The 14032-nt window shown below is 40.7% G+C and overlaps 1 protein-coding gene across 3 annotated transcripts in view; it reads left to right on the plus strand.

The window, feature by feature from the left end:
* Positions 1-14032, plus strand: part of LOC308075956 (glutamate receptor 2-like) — a gene marked incomplete at its 3' end in the record, with an annotated part of 161533 nt that overhangs the window by 96772 nt on the left and 50729 nt on the right. For all 3 annotated transcript variants that reach the window (XM_080416001.1, XM_080416002.1, XM_080416003.1), the window contains exons 5-6: positions 13054-13128; positions 13745-13798. In XM_080416001.1, the coding sequence (XP_080272127.1) occupies positions 13054-13128; positions 13745-13798 (129 nt within the window). The remainder of the gene's footprint in view (positions 1-13053; positions 13129-13744; positions 13799-14032) is intronic.

Here is a 14032-nt window from a genome sequence, read left to right on the forward strand (position 1 = left end):
GCTCAGACTTCTTCTTTTGTTTGTGAAAACAAGCCATAGGCGATAGCAACAAAATGGCTGATCGCGGCAAACATGTTTTTGTTCTGGTGGCTAGACGAGCCCCTCCCCCACCCCCCAGACACTCTTTGTTTACATCTGTGTGCACAACGTGACTTCCGCGGCTCTCCAAAGATCGTCAGAATGAGGTAAAAAAAAGAACGCTGACAGCAGCGGATTAATTAATTAAATAATACCTGGCAGGGCATGTGTTGATGAAGGGGTGAGCGTTAACGAGACTGGGTTTAATCACGGCTAGGCTTCATGGGGATCTGGTTGACAGATTTGACACTACAGCTTGAAGTTATTATTGAAATTCTTTATAAGGAATAACCCTTTGAGATGTAGCATCTCGTTTTCGAGGGGATCCTAGGCACATGGATACACTGTATACACATCCCCCCCCCAAAAAAAAACAACAGCAACTAAAAAACATTAAACAACAAAAGCAATTACAAGAACCAAATCAACTAAACAATATCAAATATGACAACAAGTAAACAAAAAGACAGATGACAGGATACAAATAACAAACAGAACAAACAGACAAGACAACAAAACAAAACACATAAAACAACAGAACACGTAAAGCATAAAAATGTATCATTAAATCAAGACAGAAAGATCAATGGCATGAATGTAAAAAATGTCATGATAGTATACAGTATATTTAGTGTGATTATTAAAGGTTAAATGACAATGTTAATGTTATAGTTATTCATTAGTTAAAGACATGTACATACACTCTCAAAATAAGAAGACAGCATATTTTTGAAAAGATAATAAGATGAAATGGAACGAATATTTTCCGGTAGGTTATTCCAATCAGAAGGAGCTTTTGAACATAACAGGGCGCTTGCGCACGCAGCGACCAGCAGCGAGAGATATGTTTAATGTATGTAATATGTTTTGCTAACTCTTGTTGTAAACCTATTTGCCCTTTGTTGGGACATTAATAAAGTTGAACCTTGAACCTTGAACCTTGAACATAAAGGCTTTCTTGGCTGTTGCTTTTGAGAATGTAGCAACAGTAAAATGGAGTTGGCTGGAATGCCTCAAGTGATAATTGGAAGAAAATTGATCCATATATATTGTTTTGGATATTGTGGATTTTTAGAAGTAACTTGATCAGTTGCAGGGGAAATTGGATCTCTAAAAGAAGACCTCTTCAACAAAAAGAAAACAACACATGTTATGAATGCATTATCAACACCCCCTAGAGACTTCACATTCCTACAAACAGCACATTTTATGGGTGTCCTACCAACGCCCCTAGAGAGCCTAGATCCTTCCACACACTGCGTTTTATGAATGTACTGTACTACTAGATACTCTCCTCTGCAGTAAACAGTTTATGTGTGTGGTGACCCACTTTGTCTATGTTTTACTCCATGACAAATAGGTAATAATAATAATAATAATAATAATAATAATAATAATAATAATAATAATAATAATAATTAGAAAGTACTGTTCCTGAAGAAACAGTGTGGGATCGCTAAGAATGTTGAGCTGGTATTAAGTATTGATAGTGTTAGTAGTGTTATATAGGGTCATGATACAATGACATCAGTATTATGACGTCACTAGAATGGCATTACCATTCACTAGAATGGCATTATGCATTATGACGTCACTAAATGGCATTTCTCCATTGAAATGACCCAGAAAACGGGGGGAATGATAATAAGAATAATAATAATAAATAGTGAAGATAACATTAGTGTGATCGCTAAAGCGATCCCACAATAATAATACATCAGACTTAGGGCGGATTCACACTGGGTCCGATTGAATCGAACCGTTCCCGAGTACGAATGGCCTCTCCCAGCTGGCCAGCATTCACATTGGCCAAGATTCTAACGCACTCGAGACCATTTTCATTTAACAGTAATGGTAAATATGTGCCTCATGGGGGCGCTGTTGACTATGGGGCTTTGGGAGATACAGAATGTCATTTACAGAAGAAGTCACTTGTCAGAGTTTAAAGTGAATAATAAAGTTTGACTGTGTTCCTCACGTTGTCTTGAGTTATAATAATAACAGAACAACAATACACAACCAAAACAGTGTGTGCATTGGTCTTTCAAACCTCAAAATGTAACGTCTTCTCTCGCGTCTCTGTTATTATCAATATGATAGTCACGTCACTGATACATCCTTGGTATTTTAGCAGTGACGTCACGGGCTAATCCTTGGTATATTTATCCTTATATATACGTTCGCCAAACATGTGTTTTTTGTTTATTATTTTTCACGGCTCGTGCTACTCAAACACTAGCGGGATTATTATTTCTTGTCAACATTCAAGTAGAACTATGAGAAGGTATAACCCAGCTAAAATAATGTGTCATTATAAAAATATATAAATGATATATGATTAGCAGTCCACTTCCTTCTCTTGGTACGGATGGATTCACACTGCCGCGTTCCGTTCCCGAGCGTGCAGCAATCGGACCCGAGACTACCTCCCCAGGTGGTTTCGGGTACGATACGGTGATGCGTTACGGGGAACGGTTCGCTACGTTCACACTACCACAACATCTGCCATGTGGTCCGGGGTGCGCACCCGGGACCATAGTGTGAATCCGCCCTTATATAGCGCTTTTCTGAGTATCCAAAGTCTCTTTAGAAAACAAATCCAAATAAACAACTTTATTAGGAGCGAGATATCGGTATTACCCATATCTCATGTAAATGGGAGGGTGATCATCCTAGTGCATGCGTTTTCAACAGGGGGTCCGGGAGCCCTAGGGGTCCCTCCTCAGAGTTACTATGGGGGGGGGGGGGGTCAAATATTTTTGTTATAGGAACTTTTATTTTATCAACCACTTGAATCCTAGCATCCCTATTCTGGCGGAAACCAACGTTCAACGAAAATAGCAGATCTCCAAGCTCATGTTCGGCTATTTCCGGCAAAGAGGTGTAGGTGGGGGAAAAAGCAGACCGAGTACAGCCAAAGGTCAAGTTTTCTAAGTGGTGTCTGTTTAAGTGGAAAATACACATTGACAAAAACAACAACATAAATGTACACAAGACTGCTGACAGTGCTGTCAAACAAGTCTATGAAGCTATCTATGAAATCTATAAAAAAAAAGTTTAATCTGCAACACAATTTTATACAATATGAAGTGGGGGGTCCCTGCTTCATCTTTCTGTCAGCTAAGGGGTCCTTGGCCTGACGAATGTTGATGACCTCTGCTTTACAGCATTGATTCTCAACCTTTCTAATTTCAAGGATAGTGTGTTATGCATTAAGCCACAGACCCTCAAGGGTCCATTTAGTTCCATGTGTACACTCTCAAAGTTACAGACCCGTAAGGGTCCATTCGATTACTAACTATCAATCATTTAGCTCAGACATCCTGGAAACCCCTAGAACAGTGGTTCTCAAACTTTTTCCATGTCAAGGACCAGTATTGGAAAGTAACTAAAGTAACTTAACGAAAAAAGTAATATTATTACCCTTTTCCAGTAACTAGAAATATAACTAATTACTTTCACGTTTTGAGTAATAAATATTACAGTTACTGTTTTCCAAGAGTAACTCGTTACTATTTTGACGAGCAGCGGTGGTACTGTGGGAATTGAACAATTTTGAACAAAAGGAATTAAATCACTTCAGTCAGTTGGGCTCTCAGTCATTTGCAAAATCTCAACAGCCTGTGAGGGCGGTGGATGGATCTTGCTGTTGGTAAGATACTAAATCCATAAAAATATATCACACACCTAACACCCCACAAATATTGTCAACTTCGACCCTTAAGTGAGAAGCTCACAGTGGGCAAGTTGAGGCACAGCTGTTTACAAAGTTACAAAATATAATTGATCATCCCCAATGTGTCTGTGGTTTCTATCAATTACACACCCCATGAAGCATTGAATTCATGGAGATTGTCGCATTCCTAAGCCAATAATTGTATAACCGGTGGTCTCTCCGGTAGGAGAATCAAAGGATACTCTTTGAGTCTCCTACCGGATACATTAGCATCTTTCCGCCGGTCATCAAATTATTGGCTTAGGAATGCCACAAAAACTCCATGAATTCAATGCTTCATGGGGTGTGTAATTGATAGAAACTAGGTCATGTTTTCGGTGAACTACTCCTTTAACGTCAGTGTAAACAAAGATTACTTTTCGGAATTAAATCAACAATGAGGATTTTACAATGTAGGCTGCAGAAAAGGGAAACAAACAACTGCTAAATAGGGACAATAGGATTCATGTGGTTAAGGTTTTAAGAAAATGGGTGACGGCCTTTGTGAAGGGGAAAACAATGGTGACAATTGTGTGCATCAAAGAACGCCTGCACAAATAGGGTACGGCAGCAGCTTGCGTCACGTGTGACGTCAGACCAGCCTTTATAAAGTGCTGCAAATGTCGAAGATGACTAGAGGTAGAGAGAGAGTGAGACAAAGGGTTACACATTCAGAGAGAGAAAGTACGAAAGTATGGTGTTGATCGCAAAGGGAGGACCTAAGGGGGGGGAATCACGCTGCTGTAGCCGTGGGGAGGAAGGTGTACACTTTTGGAGGGAACTACGCCGACAACGGTCAGATGGATGTGCACGTCTTCAACACAGTGTGTCTGCGCTGGGTGAAGTTGCCAAAAATGACACATGGAGTTTATCCTCTTGAGGAATACACCTGGTATGTTCCCCACGAGTGCCGCCACCACACAGCCGTGCTGATAAAAGATACCATCTACATCTGGGGGGGGGGGTGCGCAGCCCCGCAGGATTGGCGTGCAGCAAATATATTCACGCTTTTTAATATCAACACCCACAGATGGTCCAAGCCCCCCAGGGTTTCTGGTACTGTTCCTAAGGCGAGATACGGCCACTCGGCCTGTGTCTTGGGGAAGGTCATGTTTATCCATGGGGGAAGCACCCTGACTGAATGCACTAATGATATATTCAAGTTGGACACCGCCGCAATGGTCTGGGCTTTAATTAACACCGGAGGAACTCCACAACCTGCTTTGTGGGGTCACTCTGCCGCCATCATCGGGACAAAGATGTTTGTATTTGGGGGTCGAAGGGACAACTGGGACAACAACTTCAAATGGAGACTGAACTCTAGATACTGGGAATATGACATTTACCACTACAACGCCATGAGAATGAGCTACAGATACTGCGACATCAACGTCAGAGTGTTTGACACAGAGACCGACTGCTGGCTTAGCACGCCTTCTACACAGCTTCCAAAAGCATGCAAGGGTCTTTCAGCTGTCGCCTGCAACGGAGAAGAGCTGTACATACTTGGTGGCGCCAACTGGGATTACACTTTCGATTATCTGTGGAAGTTCGACCCAGACACCTTCTCCTGGAGGAAGGTTGAGCCCAGGGGGGTGGGCCCGATGGTGTCGTCGACCTCTAACATGTGCTGTTGCATGGTGGGAGATCGTATTAACGTCTTTGGAGGATACATAGCGGATACGCCCGCTGATAACCTCTACGTCTTCGACTTAAGTCCTATAAGTCTGAAGACGTTATGCAAGCTGGCCGTTATTCAGTACGGGCTGGAGCAGTCGGAACTCCCTTATAACATCAGGTGGGAAATGGGCACAAACCAGTGTTGTTTTTGGCAGGCATTTTAGATTTAGTCTTAGTCTTAGTCTTTTGGACGAAATGCTTGTTAGTTTTAGTCACATTTTAGTCATTTCTATCCTTGATAGTTTTAGTCTAGTTTTAGTCGACGAAAACTCAAATGGTTTTAGTCTAGTTTTAGTCGACGAAAACTCAAAAAGGTTTAAGTCTAGTTTTGGTCGACGAAAACTCAAAATGGTTTTAGTCTAGTTTTAGTCATTGGTTTTAGTCAAACAAATGAAATAAAATAATGTATTTAAACTAATTTAATTAGGTCAATATACATATTGTATTTAAGATATGACTGCTAACAGTATTATCATAAAATATATCCCATTTTTAGGGGATAACACAATAGGATACAACGTGTGTTACAACACATACTGTAATTCACACAAAATACTGCATGTTCGGAAAATAGAATAGCCTAGATCAGGTTCTCATTATCAACCTTTTTTTTTTTACCAGTACCACCCAGAAAATATTTAGTACCACCATTATGACTGATGTTAAAATACAGTAGCGTACACCTGCCCCATCCTATTCATATGCACAATTCACACAGGAGGCAAATGTATTCCTACTAAAAATGTTGTATTTTTGACAGTTGTGTACATTATGGTAGCACTAAACTGGCACTTAAACTCATGCAGTTGAAAGAAAAACGTCTTAATAGCTTAATAACCACATGGTACCCTCTTTCTAAGCAATGGAAAAATTAGAATGTACATACTGTATACTGTACTGTACATAGTGTATGTAAGAACTAGGTATATTAAGTTACTGTACTGTTGAGTTCCAAGGATTTACTTGTCACGTCACAGTCATAGGCACGATGCAAACAACCATTGAACCCCTACGTCACTGACGTACCCCCTTTTTCACTTGCTTTCACTTGCCCCTGTCCAGCCAAAAAAGCCTGCATGTTGTACTCATAACAATCCATAGCCTTGATACAAGGCTAAACAATCCAAGTTAGCTTAAGCCATTGGTTCTCAAAGTGGGGTCCGGGGACCCCGAGGGGTCCTTGAGGGAGTTCCAGGGGGTCCCCAGCTAAATGATGGATAGTTAGGAACCAAATGGACCCTTATGGGTCTGTAACTCTGAGAGTGTACAAATGGAACCAAATGGACCCTAACGGGTTCATTTGGTTCCATTTGTACACTCTCAGAGTTACATTAATTTACAATATGAATTGGGGTCCCAGAGATAGAAATGCCATAACATAGGGGTCCGTAGCCTTATGCATGCCAAACTGGGGGTCCTTCAATTAAAATGGTTGAGAATTGACTGCTAGAGCTGTAAAAATCATCTCTTATGAGGGGGTCCGTGGCATATCTTTTCAAATGGGGGTCCTAAGGGCTAATTAGTGTCAATTTGGGGGTCCTTGACATGAAACAGTTTGAGAACCACTTAACCCCTTTCGGGACCCTGTTTACCTTTTTTGTATTTGGGAAGGCGGTATCCAGGGTCCCTTGTTGGTTAGAACACGCTCTCTCGTACCGGCGGCTACCACTGTCTGGTCTCGGGCTTACAGCTTTTCGCTTAGAAGTTGCAGAGATTTCTCAAAGGTACCAAAATGAGCAATACTAACGCGCGAGGAAGCGGCATTAAAGCGCGCGGATCGGCGATGCCGTTTAACATTTTTAATAATTTAGTAAACCTTAAGCTCCTTTCTCACACTCTGCTCCTGCAGCTCCACTTCCCATGTCCCGCCTCCCCGCGTTGTGATTGTCATGCAAGCATGTAGGAGCTCGCCAATCAGAGGCAGTAACGTAGGACCATAGAGTTATGGTAGGACGCGCAGCTTGTCAGTCACCGCGGGGAGGCGGGACATGGGCAGTGGAGCAGAGTGTGAGAGAGGAGCTTAAGTTTTACTAAATTATTAAAAATGTTAAACGCGCTTTAATGCCGCTTCCTCGCACGTTAGTATTGCTCATTTTGGTACCTTTGAGAAATCTCTGCAACTTCTAAGCGACGAGCTGTAAGCCCGAGACCAGACAGTGGTAGCCGCCGGTACGAGAGAGCGTGTTCTAACCAACAAGGGACCCTGGATACCGCCTTCCCAAATACAAAAAAGGTAAACAGGGTCCCGAAAGGGGCTAAGAACCACTGGCTTAAGCACGCCAGCTTTAGCCTGAAGCTAGCGTCTGATGTTATGGAAAACTTTTAGGAAGTAGGAAAAACATTACCACGGGCCAATTGTCGAGTAACATCGACTTATTATGTCAGTAAATGGACTGCCGTTAGCTTACCGTTGCAAAAATAGTAGCGTGGCACGCCTTCTGGTGTCTCTTATCTCCCTCTCCCGTTAGGTGCATTAGGTTTCCTTTCAGATGGATTGTAAAGTAGTATGTATGTCCATAATATATCCATTCTTCTTTTCAGACCACCGAACCCATTAAAACCTAATAACATGCCCACTATCATAACTTAAGGCAGCTAGGCAACTCGCGTCTTCACGTTCATAACAACAACAACAACTACACGTGAAGCCGGTATCTATCAGTGTTGCCAGATTCTGTGAAAGAAACAAGCAACCAGGTCTAGGAAAACCAGCCCAAAAGAAGCGACTATGGGCCACATGAGCACTTACAACTTAGTACTTAAACCTACTGTATACATCGGTTATTTGAAAATGGCAGATCTACAAGCTCACAACGTGTTGCATCAAGAGCGACACGTTGTGAGCTTATAGATCTGCTATTTTCAAATAAAGTTCTTGGTGGAAACTTATAATAAAAGAACATGGCAACACTGCCCAGACTAGGCCGGTATCCCAGCCAATCACAGAGCCCCCCCTCCCAAAAAAAGGAAAATAAACCAATCACAGAGCCGGATGTTGCAATGCATCCTAGAACCCTCCCTGTGATTGGCCACTATTCCCCCATTGAAATAATATCGCTATAATATTTTGATCTCTTCATGCATTTTGAACGTCCCACCCAATAAACATTTCGTCTCGTCATCGTCTCGTCGACGAAAACACACATTCGTCTCGTCATATTTTAGTCATCAAAGAGCTATGTTCAGCACGTCAACGTTACGTCTTCGTCATGAAAAAAAGGGGCGTTGACGAAATCATATCGTCTTCGTCATCGTTGACGAAAACAACACTGGCTCAAACCATAAAACTATTAAATGCAGTTAATGAAGGGGTGAGCGTTAACAAGACTGGGTTTAATCACGGCTAGGCGTCATGTGGATCTGGTTGACAGATTTGACACTTTAGCTTGAAAGTATTCCACTGTTTTTTATCTTTCAAGTTAACGATGGGTTTCCTCCAAGTGACGCTGCAGCTTTGATGGTTTTGTAGACACACTATCATCAGTGTTGTGTATATCAATATTTTTTTTTGTTATTCCCACAAACATGGGGAAAAAAACGCGATGTGTTGTGATCTTGTAGATAGGCTATTTTCAAATAGCCTAGGTATAAAATAGGGCTAAAGTGGTTCATGTATGATTTATAATGTAATCATTTATATCTACTAGTAACTAGTAACTCAAGTTTTCAAATAATTATAGTTGAGTAAAAGTTAAATATTTGCCTCTGAGATGTAATGGAGTAGAAGTAAAAGTATAGACAATTGGAATTACTCCAGTAAAGTAAAAGTACCTCAAAATTGTACTTAAGTGCGGTACTTGAGTAAATGTACTTAGTTACTTTACACCACTGGAGACTTCACATTCCTACAAACAGCACATTTTATGGATGTACTACCAACGCCCCTAGAGACACTAGATCCTTGCACACACTGCGTTTTATGAATGTACTGTACTACTAGAGACTCTCCTCTACAAGTAAACTGTTTATTTGTGAGGTGACTCAGGGCGGTTTCTCACTGGATCCGTTTGCATTGAACCGTTTCCAAGAACGAATTCTGGCCTGCATTCACATTGGGCATAGATCCTATCGCATCAGAGAACACATGCATATACACCCCCGATCCTACAGGTGGCGGCATGCACATAGTGTTTCCCCTGTGGACACAGACGTCATCAACTATGCGACAATGTTTGTGCTGGTCTCGCACAAATATGCGTTTAAATATGTTGAAAGCAAGGGGGCGGAGTTGCGGTGAGAACTGAATAACACTAGGCTACTCATCATGAAAACATCATGCACGTGCAATATAAAATATTAATATTATCCAGTGATATGAAAACATTAGCTAATGTTTTTATATCACTGGATAATATTAATATTTTATTTCAAGGTGCCTTGACAAAATTAAAACACCATTACATTATTATGAATAGTATTAACCACATGAACCCCAGCATGGGGGGAACATAAGCCAAAAATAGCCAATCTACAAGCTCACAACGCGCGACGCGTTGTGAGCTTGTAGATCTGCTATTTTTGACAGAGAGATTTGGTGTTGACAGATAAAAGCGTCCAAGAAAAGTAGGTCCGTTTTTACTGAGAATAGAGGGTTTAAGTAGGCTACATAATAATAAAACAATAACTTTATTTATATAGCACTTTTCAAAACATGAGTTACAAAGTGCTGCTGAACAACCTATTTTACCTTATTTTATGCTACAATTGGAGAAAAGGTCAAATAAAAGATACACGTTTTTTTTTAAGCATAAGGGAATAGCCTACCAACAAGTAAGTTAATTCTGACAAGCAATAAAGAAAACACATTTAAACAAACTAAAATGAGACCAAAATAACTTTGGTCTCGTTGCCCACATCAACAAACAAACAAATACAGACATACATGTGAATTACATCAATAATTATGAATGACAGATTCATATGGTAGAAGAGTGCAATTTATGACAATAAAGCACAGAGATGTTTCGTTTTTGTAGCCCACGTTTGTGTGTGAAACTGTAGAATTAATAAAAAGAAACTTCTCATTTATTTTGGATAGTAATTATTCTGCTATTCTTCATTATGCTCATTATAATATTATATTATATATTATCTTCATATAACTGGTCCTCATAATGCTCATTATAATGTATTTTGGATAGTAATTTAATGTATTATTCTGCTATTCTTTATTATGCTCACATAAGCTATTTAGAAGGGATAAACTAAACTGTGCATTCAGGAGAAATTGCATCATGAGTGAAACGGCTATAGTCCTTGGGAAACTATAAACCTACGTAGGCCTACATCTAAATGAGTTACCATATTTACTTACAAATTTCAAATTACAAAGCCTTATAAGCTATATATTTCTGGGATGCATAGTAGCTGAAACTCCACAAGATACCCACAAGATATACTATATGCGCTGCTCGCGCACCTGAAATGCGCGATGGAGACCCGCCAATGTTTCATGACTGATAGACATGAAAGAAGGCCCTTCACAGCTAATAGAGAATTTTAAATTTTAAGAATCGGTTCAGAATTGAATGAGTAAAATTGTTAGAAAGGCTCCCATATAAGTTGATTATTATTTCAATTGTTATGTTCAACTTCCACCTTAAGAGTAATATGCACCAGCCCTTTAAGTGCGCAATGCATTCTGGGGCGTTTTCATTCATTCAGTAGCACCGGCTAGAAGAGCTGTGTTTTTGTTGGCTGTTTTTGTCGAGTTTATATACCGTCACCTATTCCAAATAGCGGGCCACTTCCGTCTAACGGTACGCTTGCTTTCACATTGCAGCTACCGTACCCGAAAACGCATGATTCGGATCCGAGACTGCCTCCCGAGGTGGTTTCGGGAACGGAACGGTGATCCGTTTCGCGGGTCGATTCGCTACATTCACACTAGCCAAGCGGTCTGGAATGCGCACCCGGGACCTGAGTGTGAAAGCGCCCTCACTTTGTCGTACTTGTTGTACTCCCATGACATTTTTCAATTTGACAATTACTATAATGTAACATGACAATTTCAACACTTGCGCGACTAAGCGGCCAATCTGACCGATTTTGAGACTTTGAATTGTATCTTTTCTCATGAAGCTCTCAGAAGGTTCCCCTTCCATGACTTTTCCTAAATATTTGATTCAAATCATCTGTTTTTCCATCTGAAACGTTTTCTAAATATGAAATTAGCCATACTTATACCATCTCTGATGATATTTTTTGGCTATTTTGACCGCACCTCACTATAGCCAACATGTGAAAGTTTGAGTGGGACTGAAATGTTAATCAATATTTAAAAGACAATGGTATCCCCCGCTGTGCCCCGCTGTGCGGGGGAGAAGGTGTCAGATCTTCTGGAGCGCAGAGGGGAGACCGTGGCCAATAGAATACAGGAAAAAAACGGTCATTTTGATCTGAAGTCAGCTTGCGTAGGGGATGGTCTGACTGCCGTCATGCGAGTGTTAAGCCACAGACCCTCAAGGGTCCATTAGTTCCACGTGTACACTCTCAAAGTTACAGACCCGTAAGGGTCCATTCGATTACTAACTATCAATCATATAGCTCAGACATCCTGGAAACCCCTAGAACAGTGGTTCTCAAACTTTTTCATGTCAAGGACCCCCAAAATGATATGTATTTGGCCGCAGACCCCCATGTCAAAATATTTTGCTCCAGGGACCCCCAGAAGCAAAGATTGGAGTTTAAAAATATATATTATATTCAAAGATTTGCACACATTTTCACGATTTTTCAAAAATAGCAGATCTACAAGCTCATAGCACGGCACTCGGTGCTTGTATATCTGCTATTTTTTAGTAGCCAAACTATAAAAGTTATTTTTACTTACTTATTGTGATGCTATATTAACTCTTTCACTGCCAGAGTATATACATTAATAAACTCAGCCACTGCCACAGAAAATGTAGATCCAAAATGATCGATCGATCCACCGTGTGACACATACAGGATCTGTGTCGGCTCCCCAGTGGAAAAGTAATTCACCCGTGAGGTTACTTTTTTTTGCCACTGGCACGCTGAAAATACCATGTTTTGTCACCTCCCCAACTGGCCACAGAACATTTATATACATTATGATCGCTTGTAAGACGGTTGGTGAACACTAAGGGGATCACTGTTCGTCGTCCAGAGAAAACATTTTTAAACCGGAACTGTCGCTCCCTTTGCAAGAGCAGATTGAATACACAGTGTCTCGTCGAAACCAGGGCAAAACAAATTAACTCCAGTTACATGCATTTGCAGGAAACAAATAGACAGAGAGTGGATGGAGGCGGAAATCTTCGGATGACGTTATTTCCGTATCCGTGTGAGTTACATTGAAAGTGGTCACTCCGGATTATAGATCAGAGCGCAATATTTTATGAAACAATGAAAAAATGATTTGACCATGATGATCGCGTCCATCGCACTGTGGACCAAGTGCCAACGGACGCGTTAACACGTCCATGGCAGTAAAATAGTTAACACATTTTGCTACACTATTGTCCTATGTAGATGACGCTTTGACCTCACATTTTTAAAGTTCACAACATCACATTTTCCTAATAAGTTGTTTGTTTGTTTGTTTGTGTTTTTAGGACCTGGAGATCCGTAGAGAACGGCGTATCATCTTGGACTGTGAACAAGACAAGGTCAAAGACATTATGGAACAGGTTGGTATAGCTACACTAAACCAATACCATGCTTACGTCTAGACTTGTCATTTTTGATGAGGATTCATTGTCATACAAATAACTGTGATTGTCCATTTAGGCCTAATTGTGTTTTTGTCCTTCAATATTGGATTGCATATATGAAAAATTACTTAAAAACACAAGGAAATGACTGGCAATGATCGGTACCAATAATGTAATATGGCCGAAACAGAACATTTAATATTATTATTACTATCTTAATATTATTATTATTATTATTATTAATTCTTTTTATCCCCTTTTTTAAAATCCTATATTAAAATTGCCTAATGAGTCACAAACGTCACAAACGTAACATGCAGACTTGCGAGGCGCACTGTTGCTCCGATCCGCACCAAACGTGGCACAAACACTGTTCAGGGGTCTGCCGTGACGATAGCCATGGGCACAGTGAAGCTCCAATCCGCACCAAACTTGCCACAAGCTGTGAATAATAGTCACAGCTTGTGCGTGAGTGTGTGTGTGTGTGTGTGTGTGCGTGCGTTCATGCATGATACTGAGTTCACAGAAAACAAAGAATCGAAACAAAGCATTGCATTAATGTTAAAGTGTGTTTTGTTTTTATTTCCACCAGATAATCACTATTGGCAGGCATGTGAAAGGATACCACTACATCATCGCTAATCTGGTAAGTGTGTCTGTCTCTGATAGCATCTGACCAAACTATATCTATCTACTGTTTGTGTCTAGTAACATCTGAACAATATGTCTATTTGTCTAGTACAGTGGTTCTCAAAGTGGGGTGCGGGGACCCCCAGGGGTCCTTGAGGGAGTTCCAGGGGTCCCCCAGCTAAATGATAGATAGTTCGGGACCAAATGGACCCTTATGGGTCTGTAATTCTGAGAGTGTACAAATGGAACC

Source organism: Gymnoscopelus braueri (assembly GCF_963280865.1).
Source record: "Gymnoscopelus braueri genome assembly, chromosome: 2".
Classification (NCBI taxonomy): domain Eukaryota; kingdom Metazoa; phylum Chordata; class Actinopteri; order Myctophiformes; family Myctophidae; genus Gymnoscopelus; species Gymnoscopelus braueri.